The sequence below is a fragment of the Rhinoderma darwinii genome, chromosome 5, assembly GCF_050947455.1.
Source record: "Rhinoderma darwinii isolate aRhiDar2 chromosome 5, aRhiDar2.hap1, whole genome shotgun sequence".
In the NCBI taxonomy this organism is placed as follows: Eukaryota; Metazoa; Chordata; class Amphibia; order Anura; family Rhinodermatidae; genus Rhinoderma; species Rhinoderma darwinii.
This window is the reverse complement of record NC_134691.1, coordinates 281,812,807-281,831,654: the sequence shown is the minus strand read 5'-3', so window position 1 is coordinate 281,831,654 and position 18,848 is coordinate 281,812,807. Positions and strand designations below refer to the sequence as shown.

At 39.4% G+C, this 18,848-nt stretch overlaps 1 protein-coding gene across 4 annotated transcripts in view; it reads right to left on the bottom strand.

The window, feature by feature from the left end:
• Positions 1-18,848, bottom strand: part of ZNF385D (zinc finger protein 385D) — a 239,533-nt gene that overhangs the window by 179,414 nt on the left and 41,271 nt on the right. For 3 of the 4 annotated variants that reach the window (XR_012847739.1, XM_075827208.1, XM_075827210.1), the window contains exon 2: positions 3,126-3,179. The exons of the other annotated variant lie outside the window; for it this stretch is intronic. Coding sequence is in view for 2 of the 3 variants with exons in the window: in XM_075827208.1 (XP_075683323.1) it covers positions 3,126-3,179 (54 nt within the window). In the remaining variant the exon portion in view is untranslated. The remainder of the gene's footprint in view (positions 1-3,125; positions 3,180-18,848) is intronic. 4 annotated transcript variants of the gene reach the window in all.

The window sequence follows — 18,848 nt, the reverse complement described above, 5'->3', positions numbered from 1 at the left end:
CAAGCAATTCTGGAATAGTTTTTTATTGTTTTTTTTTCTCTGCATCCACAGTGCGCCCTAGATTACATGTTAGCTTTATTCTGCGGGTCGATACGATTACGGCGATACCAAATTTATATAGTTTTTTTTATGTATTGCGGCTTTTGCACAATAAAATCACTTTTTTTATAAAATCATTTGTTTTCTCTGTCGACATATTCTAAGACCCATAACTTTATTATTTTTGCGTGCACAAAGCGGTGTCAGGGATTATTTTTTGCGGCACGGATTGGCGTTTTTTATTAGTACTATTTTGGAGTAAATGTGACTTTTTGATCACTTTTTATAGCATTTTTTGGAAGGAGATGTGACCTAAAAACAAAGATTCTGGCGCTGTTTTTCATGTTTTTTTTTTACCGCGTTCACCGTGCGGGATAAATTACATAATTGTTTTGTAGTTTGGGTCGTTACGGACGCGGCGATACTAATTATGTATAGTTTTTTTTATTTTTACGGTTTTTCCCATAATAAAATACTTACTATGGGAAAAAAGTCAGTTTAGCTTTATTTTTATTTGAAATGTGTGTGTTTTTATTGTTTTACCACATTTTTATTTACTTTTTTTTACTTTTTTTACTTGTCCCACTAGGGGACATGAGGGCCTGATGCCCCGATCGCTACTCTAATACACTGCACTACATACGTAGTGCAGTGTATTAGCGCTGTCAGTTATTCACTGACAGCAAGCCTATGAGGACTCGCCGCAGGCGGGTCCTCATCGGCTCCCGTACAAGGCAGACTCGGACGCCATTTTCTGGCGTCCGATTGCCACAGCAACCCAGCGATTGCATCACTGGGTTGCCGATCGGGTGAAAACCTATCAGATGCTGCGCTCTATTGAGCGCAGCATCTGAGGGGTTAATCTGCCGGATCGGAGAATAGCTCCGGTCCTGGCAGTTACAGGAGGGTGCCAGCTGTATAATACAGCTGTCCCCCCGCAGTGATAGTGCCGACTCTGCTTCTGAGCCCGCACCATCACTGCGCCGTATATATACGGCGCTTTGCGGGAACCACCTCCCGACAGCGCCGTATATATACGGCGTATGTCGGGAAGGGGTTAAAATCTGGCTATTTTGTAAACATCAGTACTTTTTGTTTGCATTCATTTGAATAGCCATTAGCAATCATAATAACCAATTTCACAGTCTGCTATGCAGCATATTTAAATAATAGGTGATACATTCTAAAAAATTGGCATATTCAATTCCCTCTGTCAAAAAAAAAGATATAACAGCATATAAATTTCTTCTGCAAAGAATAACAAATAAGTGATTGACATTTAATAGTCAAATTATCATTTTCCACTGTTGCTTCAGAGCATTGGGGTTCTGGGTTCTTATCTGACCAAGACAAAATCTTCATGGAGTTTCTATTATTTACATAAGTACTGCCGTTTCCTCCAATATTCCAAAAATATGTTTATTTCATATCACTCTCAAATAAATTGGCTTTAGTGTGTGTATGAAATAGGAAAATAGTTTGTGGGGTGAAGGACCGAGGCATGTGCATAGTCTAAACAGAGCTGTGGTATAAACCCAAGTGTCTGCTATAAATAACAATTAAAAAAGAAAAGAGAATAATGTTAAATAAAACAACCTTATAAGACATGTATTAATCTACATGAACGGCTATGTATGAGTTTTACTTCTCCTATTTTTAATTATGACTTTATGTTAAGACAGTGAATGGCAACCGGAGAGAGGGGTAATCTGTGGCCCTTAGATGCTGAAACTGAAGCCCCTGACCCCCTTTCGGTGTACTGTGCAGTGTGTACAGTACACAGCTCCATGCATGCATTCTGCTACCCAACCATTCTGTATACATACACTGCTTTATGTCCCACAGAGAAAGGTAATTCTGTGTCCCCCATTTGAAGAGAAGAGGTGGCCTTAGATGCTCAGTTACTCTTCATAGTGAATGGGATATACATATATAGCTGAGTGCACTCACTTGGATCTTTCCATACCTACCATACACTATAATGAGGAGTAAATGTGCATGGGGAGCTGCTTCTTTGATACAAATGGTGCTAATGTAATGTACCACCTAGGGTGGAGTCAGGGGCCGCATCTATGGTCCCAATATAGTGATGTGGTATTGAGTTTTGAAAATGATGGAGAAAATAATATCAAATAAATTATTTGTACGTTGGCATCACACAAAGAAAAGATGGACACTTTCCCAAAAAGTTTTTGGCAACTCTAATAAGCGATAATCAGAAAAAGGGATTGGCTTCAACATGACACTAATAATAGTATAAGTCTAAAGACAGAAAATTAAACCTTTGATTTATAAATTTTTATTTTTGAGGGGGTTGTCTCACCAGGACAAACATTTGGGACCCCCCACTATGTGCCACTATGTAAAAATCTATTTATTTGAATTGCCGGAATGTGATGCTACATTTCTCCTGCAGTGGGCGCTGTAAGGGAAATGTCCTGCTGCATCTTCCTTCGGCTATTACAGCTGAGTGTCAGGGGTTAAAGAAGCCAGAACGGCGACAGTCAGCTTTGGTTTAAAAAGTGGTTGTCTTCATGAAACAATTCCTTTAAAGACAAAATTATTTCTTTCCAATCGCTACTTTATAGCAGACTTGGGATTTAATTCTTGTGTCTATACATTAGGCTAGCTTCCCATTACATGTTAGCATCCTATTAAAATGTCCTATTTTTTATCATGAAAAAAATAAACAGATGTCAAACAGAATGATGTAACAGGATGCTACAGAATGCCTACTCTGGATGCCTACTAACATCCTGTTTCCGTAGACTTGCATTGTATAGAAAAATGGATCCTTCGGGATCCAGTTGTTCAACAGGACAGAAAATAAGACATATTCCATTTGTCTGTACAGTTGAAAAAGTGGATCCGGATGGAAACTTGTAAAATTGAAACAAATAGACAATTTGAACAAAAGCACCATTGAAATCCTATCTTTTTAAAAAAAGGTTAGTAAAAACACACATAGACATTTGAACAGGATGCACGGTAATGTGAATGGGCCCTTACACATGTATCAGGGTAACTCCGCACCAACCCAAGGATTTGATAAACATATGAAAATGGTTTAATAATTCATTACTAACCTAAATGTGAGTGCATATTCTGTACAGCGCTGTGGTATAAGCCCGAGCCATATACTGTAATAAGAAGCAATAAGTGTAATTTTAAATAACATCAAACAATAGACAACATTATTAAAGGAACAGTAAATATAGAATATATACAAAATAAAACAACAATTACTCTCCAAATATCGTTCTTCCACTTGATCACATTTGAATTTATATTAAAATAAAGGCTGTGAAAAATATATATTAAAACAACTGGTTGCCGAAGGAGTCTTCCCCCACTGCTTTGTCTGCAATAAGAGCCAAGGACTGCTAAACCCCTCCTTATTGGCTAAACCCCACCCCCAGTCATATGTCAGACAAAAATGGAGGGGGCTCAGAAGGAAATAAACACGTGTTCTCTGCAAGATTTCTACAAGACTGAATGTTTCAGGAGCTGCTAAAATCCTGCAGACTGACAAACAGCACGGGCAGATTTTTTTTTTCTGTTTACTTCTATTATTCATTACTATAAAAAGTGTTCCTTTAAGTCATTTGTTCTCTAAATCATAGGATTTACCGTCTAGCAATTTCTTAATATATAACTGAAATAGAAAAAATATAAAAGTCTGCCAAGAGCAATGTTGTCAAAAATCATGCAACTGCCCATCAGCAACAGATTACTGACTGTTGGAAGTCGTTTCTGGCATCCTTCAGTTGACATATTGGGTTCCAATATATAATTTTCTGACCGGACTACTATATTCAATACAACAGAGGCAATACGGCTGATCTTCCCCTGCGCTCAGTTTTGAGTTGGTCATCAATGTGTTGACAAAGTTGATGATCATCCTTTCAAACTAAAATTACTCGTAAGCAGTGCAGAAATGTGCAGTTCCTATTAAACCTATTAAGGATTCAAGACATCTTGGTTCATGTTTAAAATCCCAACAAACATTACAATTAGAGATGAGCGAACTTATCAAAAGTTCGGTTCGGCTAGTTCGCCGAATTTCACAAAAAAGTTCGGTTCGGACCGAACTAGTTCTGACCGAACCTGTCACTTACGTGCGCCGAGCATGCTACTGTCCAGGGTGCTGATAGAGTTAATGGGCTGCACTAACTCTTTCAGCAACCTTCACAGTACATGCTCGGCGCGCGGAAAATACCATTTAAATGTAATAAAAAAATAAAAATTATACGTTCGTACTTACTTTCCTCCTGTCCGGCCTCCAGCGATGACGTTTCATCCCTTTCGCCGCTGCAGCCAATCACAGGCTGTAGTGGCGGTCACGCACGTCAGGATGACGCTTCATCCCACGTGACCGCCTCTGCAGCCAATCACAGGCTGCAGCGGCGACATGGATGAAACGTCATCGCTGGAGGCCGGACAGGAGGAAAGTAAGTATGAACGTATTATTATTATTTTTTGGCATGTATGTATGTTGGCATGTATGTATGTATGTATATCTGTGCATGTATGTTTGCATGTATGTTGGCATGTATGTATATATGTGCATGTTTGTATGTATATTTGCATGTATGTATGTATGTATGTTTGCATGTATGTATTTTTGCATGTATGTTGTCATGTATGTATGTATGTTGTCATGTATGTATATATGTGCATGTGTGTATGTATATTTGTATGTATGTATGTATGTTTGCATGTATGTTTGCATGAATGTATGTTTGCATGTATGTATGCATGTTTGTATGTATATTTGCATGTGTGTATATATATATGTATGTATGTTGTCATGTATGTATGTATGTATGTATGTTGTCATGTATGTATATATGTGCATGTATGTTGGCATGTATGTATATATGTGCATGTGTGTGTGTATGTATGTATATTTGCATGTATGTATGTATGTTGTCATGTATGTATGTATATATGTGCATGTATGTTTGCATGTATGTTGGCATGTATGTATACATGTGCATGTTTGTATGTATATTTGCATGTATATATGTTTGCATGTGTGTATGTATGTTTGCATGTATGTATGTTTGCATGTATGTATGTTGTCATGTATGTTTGTATGTATGTTGTCATGTATGTATGTATAGATGTGCATGTATGTATGTTTGCATGTTTTTATTTTTGCATGTATGTTTGCATGTATGTTTATATATATATGTGCATGTTTGTAATTATGTTTGCATGTATTTATGTTTGCATGTATATTTGTGCATGCTTGTATATATGTATGTATGTATCTTTGCATGTTTGTTTGTATGTATGTATGTTTTCATGTGTGTGTGTATGCATGTATGTATGATAGTTTGCATGTATATATGTGTGTATGTTTGCATGTATGTATATTTGCATGTATATATGTGCATGCTTGTATATATGTATGTATGTTTGTATATATGTATGTATATTTGTATATATGTATGTATGGCCATGTATGATACTGTCTGCTGGCGCCCTGTATCTAAGTCAACTTCACGGCAGGCTTCTATACATGGTATAACAGTCAGTATCACACATTAAACTGAATCTAAGCCTACGACATGTTTTATTTCATTATTTTTTTTTTCCACAGGTTTGGTGTTTGGACTACGTCGGTTTCGAGGACTACTTCGATGACGGTTTTTTTTCTACAATAAAATGGTTAATGAGGGTTGTGTTGGGGGTGCTTTATTTCAATAAAATATTTTATCTATATCTTTGTCTTTTTCTTTTCAAATTTTATTATTACCACTTTAGTAATGGCCGCTGTCTGAGTGACAACATCCATTACTAATGCGAGGCTTAGTGTTAGCCGGTGCAGAGGCTAACACTAACCACCATTATTACCCCGGTACCCAAAACCACCAGGGGTGCCGGGAAGAGCCAGGTACGATCCAGTACCCGACCATCTGTTGTGATGGTCGGGCCCTGGGGCGGCCGCAGGCTGGTATTATGAGGCTGGGAAGGGCCAAAAACAGTGGACCTTCCCACCCTTGTAATGCTAGGCTGCTGCTGCTGTGTTGTATCTGGCTGGTTATAAAAGTGGGGGGGACCCCACGTCATTTTTTTAAATTATTTATTTATTTACATTTTTTTTTTTAAAAAGACATGGGGTTCCACCCAATTTATCATAACCAGCCACATACAACAGTGTTATTAGCCTGGGAATGGACAAAACCAGTGGCCCTTCCCACCCATGTAATGCCAGACTGCTGCGGCCTTGTATATGGCTGGTTATTAAAAATGTGGGGGACCCGTCTATTGCTAAATTTGTTAAATTCCAAAAAAAAAACGACGTGGGGGTCCCCCCCCATTTTTATAACCAGCCCGATACAACACAGCAGCAGCAGCCTAGCATTACAAGGGTGGGAAGGTCCACTGATTTTGGCCCTTCCCAGCCTCATAATACCAGCCTACGGCCGCCCCAGTACCCGACCATCACAACAGATGGTCGGGTACTGGATCGTACCAAGCTCTTCCCGGCACCCCTGGTGGTGGTGGGTACCGGGGTAATAATGGGTGGTTAGTGCTAGCCTCTGCACCGGCTAACACTAAGTACCGCCTTAATAATGGACGCTGTCAATCAGCCAACTGCCATTATCTAGGCACTAATAAAGTTTGAAAAAAAAACACAAAGACAATTCTTTTTTATTGAAATAAGAAATCCCCAACAAAACCCTCGTTAACCATTTTATTAAAATTTGAAAAAACGCAGATCTACGCAGTAGTCCAACGAATCGTAGATGTAGTCCAATCGGTACATCAAAATCTGCAACAACATAAAAAAACAGTTATCAATGTGAACAATACCAATACTTCTACTCACCTACACACATATATACACGCACACACAAACAAACAACCATACACAGACACACACATATATACACAAACACAACAAGATATACACACACACATAAACAGACAAACACACACATATACACGAACTCACACATATACAAACAAAAACACACATATCCAAACACACACACACACAGTTATACACACATACACGAACACATATACACAAACACATATACAAACAAAAACACACATACCCAAACACACATATACACAAACACATATACACAAACACACCCATATATACACACAAACACACACCCATACACACACATATACACATATACAAAAACACACACAAACATCTACACACAAACATATACACAAATACACCCATATATACACAAACATATACACAAAACACATATACACAAACACACCCATATATACACACACACATATAAAAACAAAAACAGACAGTCACATACCCAAACACACATATATACACAAACACACACATACACAAACACGGTTTCTTTTAAATGCTGCTGGGGAACCCGCTCAATCCACTATATAAGGCTGCGCTACAGTGCAGCATTTAAAAGAAACAGGATCCTGACCTGTCCATAGAGTTTAAGGCAGCACAGAGTATTTCAGGAGATGAGCGTGCAGATTCAGTGCTGCTGCGAACTCTGCTCTTACCATTACGTAGCTCTCAGTCTGTTACCTCTCCTCCACTCCTGTCCTCCAGAACACCTTCACATGATTGGCAAGTCACCACGTAATGGTAAGAGCAGAGTTCACAGCAGCACAGAGTATTTCAGGAGATGAGCGTGCGGATCTTGTGCGGGGTGGTGACTTGCCAATCATGTGAAGGTGTTATTGAGGACAGGAGTGGAGGAGAGGTAACAGACTGAGCTACGTAATGGTAAGAGCAGAGTTCACAGCAGCACTGAATCTGCACGCTCCTCTCCTGAAATACTCTGTGCTGCTGTGAACTCTGTTCTTACCATTACGTAGCTCAGTCTGTTACATCTCCTCCACTCCTGTCCTCTATAACACGTTCACATGATTGGCAAGTCACCACCACGCACAAGATCCGCACGCTCATCTCCTGAAATACTCTGTGCTGCTGTGAACTCTGCTCTTACCATTACGTGGTGACTTGCCAATCATGTGAAGGTGTTCTTGAGGACAGGAGTGGAGGAGAGATAACAGACTGAGAGCTACGTAATGGTAAGAGCAGAGTTCACAACAGCACTGAATCTGCACGCTCATCTCCTGAAATACTCTGTGCTGCCTTAAACTCTGTGGACAGGTCAGGATCCTGTTTCTTTTAAATGCTGCACTGTAGCGCAGCCTTATATAGTGGATCGAGCGGGTTCCCTAGCAGCATTTAAAAGAAACAGGATCCTGACCTGTCCACAGAGTTTAAGGCAGCACAGATTATTTCAGGAGATGAGCACGGGCAGCCGTTCGTTTTTCCGAGCCGTGCTCCCATCATGCACACGACCGTAAAAACACCCGTTATTGCGGGTCGTAATTACGACCCGCAATAACGGGCTCATAGACTTCTGTTACCCACGGGTACCTTTCCGTATTCTCACGGGAAGGTGCCCGTGCCGTTAAAAAAATAGAACATGTTCTATTTTTCTATTTTACGGGCCGTGCTGCTATAATTATAATGACAGCACGGTTCGCAAAAGCGGCCGGCTGCCCGTGGCCGGCCGGCCGTGCTCGTAGTTACGAGTCGTAATTACGAGCACGGCCCGTAAAATAAAAAAATAGAACATGTTCTATCTTTTTAACGGCACGGGCACCTTCCCGTGAGAAAACGGGAAGGTACCCGTGGCTAACAGAAGTCTATGGGCCCGCTATTTCGGGTCGTAATTACGACCCGTGATAACGGGTGTTTTTATGGTCGTGTGCATGAGGCCCCGTAATGACGGGTGGCTACATGTGTGCACCCGTCATTACGGCAGCGTTGCTAGGCGACGTCAGTAAGGGTATGTGCACACACACTAATTACGTCCGTAATTGACGGACGTATTTCGGCCGCAAGTACCGGACCGAACACCCTGCAGGGAGCCGGGCTCCTAGCATCATATTTATATACGATGCTAGGAGTCCCTGCCTCTCCGTGGAACTACTGTCCCGTACTGAAAACATGATTACAGTACGGGACAGTTGTCCTGCAGAGAGGCAGGGACTCCTAGCATCGTACATAAGTATGATGCTAGGAGCCCGGCTCCCTGCACTGTGTTCGGTCCGGTACTTGCGGCCGAAATACGTCCGTCATTTACGGACGTAATTAGTGTGTGTGCACATACACTAAATAGTCACTGTTCAGGGTGCTGAAAGAGTTAACTGATCGGCAGTAACTGTTTCAGTACCCTGGACAGTGACTACCGATCACAGTACCTGTAAAAAAAAAGACGTTCATACTTACCGAGAACTTTCTGCTTCCTCCAGTCCGGTCTCCTGGCCGTTGCCTTGGTGACGCGTCCCTCTCGACATCCGGCCCGACATTCCTTGATGACGATGCAGCCTTGTGAGCGCTGCAGCCAATCACAGGCTGCCGCGGCCTCTGCAGCCAATCACAGGCTGCAGAGGCCTCTGCAGCCAATCACAGGCTGCCGCGTCAGAAAAGGTCGGACTGGAGGAAGAAGAGGGACTCGTCAACAAGACAACGACCGGGTACGTATGAAATGCTTTTTATTTTATTTTTAATCAGCAGCCTCTTTTCTCTATCAGTGATTGATAGAGATAAGTGGCTGCCGATTTGTATAATGTTTTTGACCGGGTTCGGTCAAAACGGGTTCGGCCGAACCCGGTGAAGTTCGGATTCGCTGCGAACCGAACTTTACCGGAAGTTCGGACCGAAACCGGGTTCGGTTGTCCCGGTTCGCTCATCTCTAATTACAATGTATTACAATGTAACCATAACACATGCGCTTATATTTCTGAACACAAGGCTTGAGCACAGACAAAGATTTAAACCAGAGTTTGAAACATAGAACTTCATGTCAGTTCATTACATTACATTACATTACAATTACATTATTAGAACTCTTGCTTCCACATCATTGCCATTTTCTAGGTGTTCATTTGATAGCTGAGTTTCTGCGCAGTCAATTCATGCTAAGCAGATATCGTCTTTAATTCTAACATTTGTATATTAAAAATAAACAATATAGATTTTCCTCTCCCTGCACGCCGATTTTCGCAGCGTTTTTCGTGGCGTATTTCGCCCGCGGCCAATGAGCGCCGTGGGAATAAAACGCAGCGAAATATGCTTTCTCTGCCTCCCATTGATGTTAATGGGAGGTCAGAGGCGTAAACACCCGAAGATAGGGCATGTCCCTTCTTTCTCCCGCGAAGCGGTTTTACCGCTCGCGGGAAAAAGACGCCTCAGCCTCCCATTGAAATCAATGGGAGGTATTTTCGGGCCGTTTTTGACGAGTTTTGCGGCGCGGTTCAAAAAACTCGTAAAAAAAATCTGTGTGACATAGCCTTAGACTGCTTCATGTTGACAAATGCAACTTCAATATTTTTTCACATGACTTTATTATTTGGTTCTCTAGATGTACATTCACATGTTGCCATATAACCAAATGGTACAATTCAGAGTCAGTCCTGTAGAAAATGTGCAGACGATAATTTGATCATTTTGTAGGTAACAACTAAACTAAATGTAATCAAGATTTTTTTTAAAGATGCAATATAAAGCAACCCAACTTTTCTTGTAATGCTTAAGACCATTGTAAAGGCAAAAATTCATACTGGCCAAAAATAATGTTGAATTATTTGCTGTATGGATATTGCTATTCTACGTGCTTCAGATGCACATTGTCTGCAATAGAAAATTGTTTGTGAAGAGTTGATGTATAAACCCTGGATGAAATAGCAATTCCCCATGTTTACAGTGCTCTTTAATTATCCCTTTTGTACATATGAAATGGGGCATCTTTGGTAAACCAACATGTGAACATGTACCTGGGTCCTATAAATTATTTAAGGGGATCTATAAAAAAATGATAATCAGAATGTGACTATACACATAACCATACAATTATTCATACATGACAGATATTTTTCTTCCATCTGAAAGATCTTTTCATAAAAAGAATAATTTGGAGGCTTTTTAAAAATCTAATTGAATGAACATTGCCCTACGTAGGAAAGTCTTGTTGAATGCTATGAGTACAGAGGAAACTTAGAAAAGAACATTTCATCATATTGGCCATGTTATAGGTGCATCTTTGACCAGATTGAATGTTTTCTAGGCCTTCCTGCCACTCTTCTAAAATGTAGTTAGTGATAATGTTTTTATTGGCGAGACGCGGAGTCCAACCAAACACATAAGACAATGATCGGTCGTCCCTGGGATCATTTGTACGAACGATCCCACCTGCAACAGTAGAAACTAAACTTATCAGGGAGTAAGTTAAAAAAATTACGGAGTCACTGGGGCTGGCGCAGTGGCAAGTAACATTTTTCAACCTGGTCTATGACATTTTTGTCAGACAGAAGAAGTCTGCCATCGGCCTTCGCAAACGATTATTCACATTAATTTTTTTAAATAATGGACAGCCGAAATGGACAAAATCGTCCATTTTGACCAATTTTTATCTCATGTGTATGGCCAGCCTTAGGTTTACTGGTTGATCAAACAATTCAACACAAAAAACTTCCCATACTGTATATTGCTAGCACCATCTACCACCTATTCGAAGAGCAAAAGTATGCTTCAATCAACTCATTTGCTGAGGCAGGTGAAAAGAATCAGGAAGGAATTTATAAGGCCTATGGTCACTATGGCTAAGACAGAAAACAAATTGAGATTAATTTAGCATCTACAGTGACTCAGCAGGATGGATAGGACATCAAATATTTTAACTAGGGCAAGCAAGAAATACAATTAACGATCTTGATTGAGGTCTTGGTCTAAACAAAATTTGGCTCCTTGTTATCCTAGTATAGTGACATTGTATAGAAATAAATGAAAAAAATAATTACTTGCCGTTTTTCTGAAATAACCTCTTTCCTAAAGTCATTCGCAAATAGCCGATCTTGGGTTAATATCTCTTTCACCTTATGAATTTGCTATGGTCAATGATCATGTTAATGGGGTATTAATGAATGTAATGCAGTTTTAAATGTTTCGTAACAGCTCAAATTAACCTTGTGTATTGCAGTAATGTACACCAGGTATAAAATGATAAATAAAAGCAATACAATTTATAATAGAACAAATATAAACTATAATCTCTTCCAGGACCCAAACACGTATCAAAGCTGATAATTATTTCCATTACACACAGCACTGCTCACCTTTTACCCCATAATTATGTATAATTCCTAGTAGAATATCATAGATAAGGAGAATCAAATAGAATATGCATATACTGTATACAGTATATGTTTTTCTGTATACTAACATAGCACGAATTCGAATGTATTCGTTCAGTACGTTCACCAAGCAAAAATCTTTTTGGGTGAAGAAAAGATTTCTCAGATCCTCCATTAGGATGGGAATTAGTATAACTATCGATTCATCGATTGATTGATTAATTGATTGATCGATAAATTATGATTTCATTTTGTCTAGACCCCAAAAACAGAACAGTATGTCCAGTATGGTGTCACCTAACTATTATTATAGTCAAGTGTCTGCTTATGTTTAAATTCCATGTCTCAGTTGTTTTTTTTCCTAAACCAAGCCAAACCAAGTATGGGTAAAAAAATCAACTCACAGGAGAACTAAGATTGACACTGGCAGCGATTTTTTTTTTTCATTTTTACATCACTGCAGTTTTTGTTTTGCGTTCAGTCAATAATGTATCACACTATACACATCAACCCAAAACACACCGTTTATGCACAAATTAGAGAAAAAATGGAACAGAGCACCTCTCCTTAGTTCAACCAAATCCGACCCTCAAATGTCTATAGTTACAAAGTGTTGTAGCAAAGCTGAGTTTGTCACTGTAGCAGTCAGTCATATAACATTACTTATTTCATGATGTGTTATCAGTAAATTCCCAAGAGACCAGAGGTAAGATTAGTGATTTATGTTAAGGGTATGTGCACACGGTAGCAGGCTTTTACGGCTGAAATGACAGACTGTTTTCAGGAGAAAACAGCTGCCTCGTTTCAGCCGTAATTGCTCCTCCTCACATTTTGCGAGGCTTCTCTGACAGCCGTAAATTTTGAGCTGTGCTTCATTGAGTTCAATGAAGAAAGGCTCAAATTACATCTGAAAGAAGTGTCCTGCACTTCTTTTGACGAGGCTGTATTTTTACGCGTCGTCGTTTGACAGCTGTCAAACGACGACGCGTAAATAACAGGTCGTCTGCACAGTACGTCGGCAAACCCATTCAAATGAATGGGCAGATGTTTGCAGACGTATTGTAGCCCTATTTTCATCGCCTCGTTTATGCCTGAAAATAGGTCGTGTGAACCCAGCCTAACTCTGAGTTAACCTGATGCACAACAGACATATATCTAAGATAAATTGAGCTACTCAAGTTTACCATATCCACTGCCCCAAATACTCTGAAATGCCAACTGACTATTTTTATATTGTGTAAAGATAAAATACATTAATTTCAAAAGTTAAGGCTTATTAAGCATTTACAGTATAACACAAAAATGTAATTATCATTGGAAACAACATTGATTCCAAAGGCCTACATACCATAGAGGTATGTGCATCCGACTCCTATTGGGCCATTGGACGGAGAATGTCCTTGTTTGGTCCCAACCCCTTTGCTCTTGGGCGGTACATGTGCAAGACCTCCCTCTACAGAGGAATTGCATTGCGAGCATATATAGTGGTGGGTTTTTGGCCCAAGAATCAAAGGAAAGTCATGGATGGGGAAATAAACACCAGGGTCTTCTGTTTTTGGGTAAAAAAAAAACAGCATCCTAATGGGGGCCAAGTTTGAGCTTTACTATGGATTTCCCACTCTTCTATGTACGCCAATGGTTGTTACAAATAACAACAAAGACTTAAGGCCCATTTGCACGGGCTAATTATCAGCAAACGCTTGTTAATTGGCTGTTTGGATCTTTTATGCAGCCGAGAATATTATCGTTCTTGATAGCACATCTCCCTGTGTAAACAGGCAGAGGTGCTACCGATATGATAGATGTATGGGGACGAATGATCGGAGTAACAAGTGCTCACCCCCATACATGTCTCCTTGTGAAAGGAGCAAACAAGCGCCGATTAACAAGCTGCCTCGTTGATTGGCGCTCGTTTACACGACCCACGTCAGGCCGTGTAAGAGGACCCTAACTTAAATGATCCAATTGGTATATATTTGAAATATAAACCAAGAGACAGCTTTTAGAAAGTAGAAAGGAGAAGCAAAATAAAGGAATTAGTAATCCCATGGGTCTATTGAGTATGACTGCCCCTAAATTAAATTAATTCATAATATGAAGTAATAGAAACCTATCATGGAGCTGAACCCTCTTGGCCCCCAGAACAGCCTCAAGTCATTATGTTGTTCATCAGTTCAACAACATGATGAAAGCATTCCTGAGTGATTCTGAGGACTGCTGACGCCAAAGCCTCTCCCAACTGTGTTCATTTGGCCTGTTGTAAATCAATCCAAGTAATTTGCTCCATATCATAACCAGGAATACTGTAGCTGGATAAGCCACTTCTCTAAACAGAATAATCTGAAATGCTTATAATAACAATTTCTGTCATAGTTTTGATACAATGTTAAATATGCTGTACAAAAACAATTCACAGATGGGTATCGTCCTGTCATATGCGTAATGAGCAATGATGGTCAGATATTGTATGGCATTCAAGGATGTTTCTCTTTTAGATATGGGCCTAATGCGTATTATAAAAGAACCTCTCATATCACCAGCTGTAACCTGTAATGTTAACACAGAATGAGTGGGATTTATCATCTGACTAAAAACGAAAGTCAGTTTTCAGAAATGCGACTTTTGCATATGATAGAATAACTGCCATCTGATTTATGAAATATTTGCACGATACGGCAGTTTATATCTATGCTCAATCTTTGTATTTTGTATAATACCAGTGTATTTTAATTGTAGTAGGATACAATGTACTCCACGAAGGGAGTGGAGTACGAATGTGCAAATTATTTGTGCTTTACTAAGAAGGCGCAAATGATAAATGTGTAGAATTTACTTACGCAATATAAACCACACTCGCTTTTTTCCAACAAAAAAACCCAGTTTTGCTGGACAAGACGATTCCTATTTCTTAAAGTCGCAAATCATTGACATATTCATCAAAACTGGCGGATGTGTGGTAAAAGTCGCATTTGACGGCAACATTTTTGCGCATTACCTTTGATAAATCTGCCTCAATGAGTATAATATACACATGATCCAATTTTTGACTCATTTACTTGAATTCATAGTGTTTTGTTGTCTTTTCTTCTAAGGAGGTACACTGCCTCGGCTACTTAACTGCTACGCACAGTGTGTCACAAAGTGTTCATTCTTGGAAGGTATTCATGTTATACTAGAATAGATCAGTTGCATACGTTATATGTAGACGTTGCTTATGAATTTTTATTTTCTTGACTGCTGGCTGCCATTGGCTGAATGTCTCTTGGTAAATGGATTGTTAATGGTATGTGTTTTGCATTGTTACAGAAATAATAGGAAGACCCATCATTGGATGATATTTAAGATCTGTTACAGATTTTTACAGTTTATAAACCCATTAAAATAAATCAGATGAAGGCAACACATATTTTGACATTGTTTCTTTTGCAACCCTAGAAAAAAACAAAACTTTTGTCTATGATATTTTCTAAATTTGGTAGAATTTTAGTACATTTTTAGTAGCTGACATAATCATGTAAAAGGCTAGTAGAATATTGTGTAATTAGTAGTATGCTTCTTGCAATAATAATATTAGTCAACTGAGGGTGGAAGCCCGAATTAAGGGGTTATTCGTATCTCAGAAAGTGAGATCTGCTTTAGTGTTGTAGCCCCTTCACTGGTTTGCCCTGCACAGCGGCTCTCCCGACCAACCACTGTGCAGGGAACTGCAGCAAGGCCCCATTCAAGTGATTGTCCCAGACTAAAACAAGTCAACAGACAAGATGTGAGATTCCTTATACATTTGTTTTCTTCTCTACATGATGGTGGAAGAATAAAGAAACATGCAAACTAAAACCTTAAATAATTCAATGGACAAACTATTAAAAAAAGCATCGTAGAAGAGTGGCTGGTCTATACATATTGTTAATGCCTCATATACACTGAGTAAGCAAATCTATTTCTGCTCTGTTGCAGTCTGCTGCTTTCATTGTACAGTATGGTAGAAGCAATTATGTTTTACAGTTCATATTCAAGGGTGTCCTCTGCTGCTGCTGAAGAGCAGAACAAACTAAAAACATCATGTATTGTAAGTCAATACAGCGCTTTTTAGTGGGTACATGCTTACCACTGAGATCAATGATCTCTATAATTGCAGTTCTTTGAGTTTAATTCTCAATACAGTGTACGATGCCAATTGCATGAAACTAGAGGGCAACTTTTTGGGATACAAATGACCTTAAAGTACAACTTGAGACTCCTTAATAAAGAAAAATGCTTATATACCATTGTCCTTACACACATATCTTAGATAATATGCTTTGCATTTGGTTTCAACTATGTTTATCTCTATAACTGAGAAACTGGAAGAATTCTAATTCCCACAGCTGCAGAGTGCCATAAAAGTGTCAGAATCTGTAGTTGGAAGCATCAACCAACTACTGTAGTCAAATTACTACAACCTGTAGTCAGCAGATTTCTGCCATAGAAAAGTCGCAAATGCCTCAATAGCCTTCAGCGGTCCAAATAAATTTACTATAATTTATGCAAAAAATTGCCATAAATTATAGCGCAAAACGACTCCAGGTCATAGCTGGAGAAGGTTTGACTTTTTAGCGCAAGGACAGCCAGAGATGCACCTAATTTATTAAGACACGTGCGCCTCTTAATAAATTAGGTGCATATTACTCCATCAATCTTTAGATTAAGACTGGCGTCTGAAGTGTCAGTCCTAATTAATTCTTAACAGGGTTTTCCCATCTTGGACATTTATGGCATATCCACAGGGTATGACCTACGCGGTTTACGTACCTCCCACAGTGAATAGAAGTTATGGAAACAGCATAGTACAGTGAGCTGCACTGATTCTGGAACTCAGGAGCTACTTAAACAACGTAGCCCGGCTACTCCCGATCACCTTGCCAGACAATGACCGGAGAGTAGCGAAAACAAGAGAAGGTAGAACAAAGATCAGGGGGCCCCAATCTAAATATAGGTGCGGGTCCCAGAGGTGGGACCTTCATCTGTCGGACATTTATGACATATCCTGTGGATATGCCATAAATGTCCAAGATGGACGAAACAGACAAAAGGTCCAAATGTTAGGTGACACCCACTTTGAGCTGCTGCACAGTGTATACAATTGGGACAGTACATAATGCACAGATATCCTTCTTTTAGGATACTATGAGATATTAAATTTTTTTTAGTAACTTACAGAAAATCACAGATGATTAAAACAAAACTTTATAATCATCAATAAGAATTCATCTGGATAACCACTTCTTAGAATAAAGTCGCCTCGGCAATAAACTGTTTGCTGTGGGTCCGGCTTCTCTAACGCCTGGTGATCAGCTGTTAATGCCGGGGGTAGCTCCATGTGCCTTATCATTTGCCCTGCAGCAACGGCAATGTAGTTTTACCGTACATTGAATGAATGGGCGACTATGTAATACATGGTTGCGCGGTGTAGATGCTTGAGCCGCTCTTTGCATTTTGGAATTTAATATTACTAGAATTAAATTGAAATTTAGCAGAGTTGAATTTATCGTTTAACATTTTGGAACGTAATATTTTTCATCATGATGACATGTTATATTATCATGATAACAATTATATTATGTTGTCAGTTTAAAGACACAGATACTGTATAAAACTCATGATATCACAATGATAGGTGTACATAGGTAGTATATGCTTTTTTCAAGCTATTACACTACAAAGTAACTTCACTGAAAATTGTACATAATTTCCTTATTGGCTTTTAGTTTATCAGAAGCTAGCAGTTTACACCACGTATACGTTGGTTGGATGACATTAAAAACAGTACTAGATAAGTGACCAAATGGAAACAATGTCTATTATTAAGTATATTTAATTGACATACACTACCGTTCAAAAGTTTGGGGTCACCCAGACAATTTTGTGTTTTCCATGAAAACTCACACTTATATTTATCAAATGAGTTGCAAAATGACTAGAAAATATAGTCAAGACATTGACAAGGTTAGAAATAATCATTTTTATTTGAAATAATAATTTTCTCCTTCATACTTTGCTTTCGTCAAAGAATGCTCCATTTGCAGCAATTACAGCATTGCAGACCTATGGCGTTCTAGCTGTTAATTTGCTGAGGTAATCGGGAGAAATTTCACCCCATGCTTCCAGAAGGCCCTCCCACAAGTTGGATTGGCTTGATGGGCACTTCTTGCGTACCATACGGTCAAGCTGCTCCCACAACAGCTCTATGGGGTTGAGATCTGGTGACTGCGCTGGCCACTCCATTACAGATAGAATACCAGCTGCCTGCTTCTTCCCTAAATAGTTCTTGCATAATTTGGAGGTGTGCTTTGGGTCATTGTCCTGTTGTAGGATGAAATTGGCTCCAATCAAGCGCTGTCCACAGGGTATGGCATGGCGTTGCAAAATGGAGTGATAGCCTTCCTTATTCAAAATCCCTTTTACCTTGTACAAATCTCACACTTTACCAGCACCAAAGCAACCCCAGATCATCACATTACCTCCACCATGCTTGACAGATGGCGTCAGGCACTGTTCCAGCATCTTTTTAGTTGTTCTGCGTCTCACAAATGTTCTTCTGTGTGATCCAAACACCTCAAACTTCGATTCGTCTGTCCATAACACTTTTTTCCAATCTTCCTCTG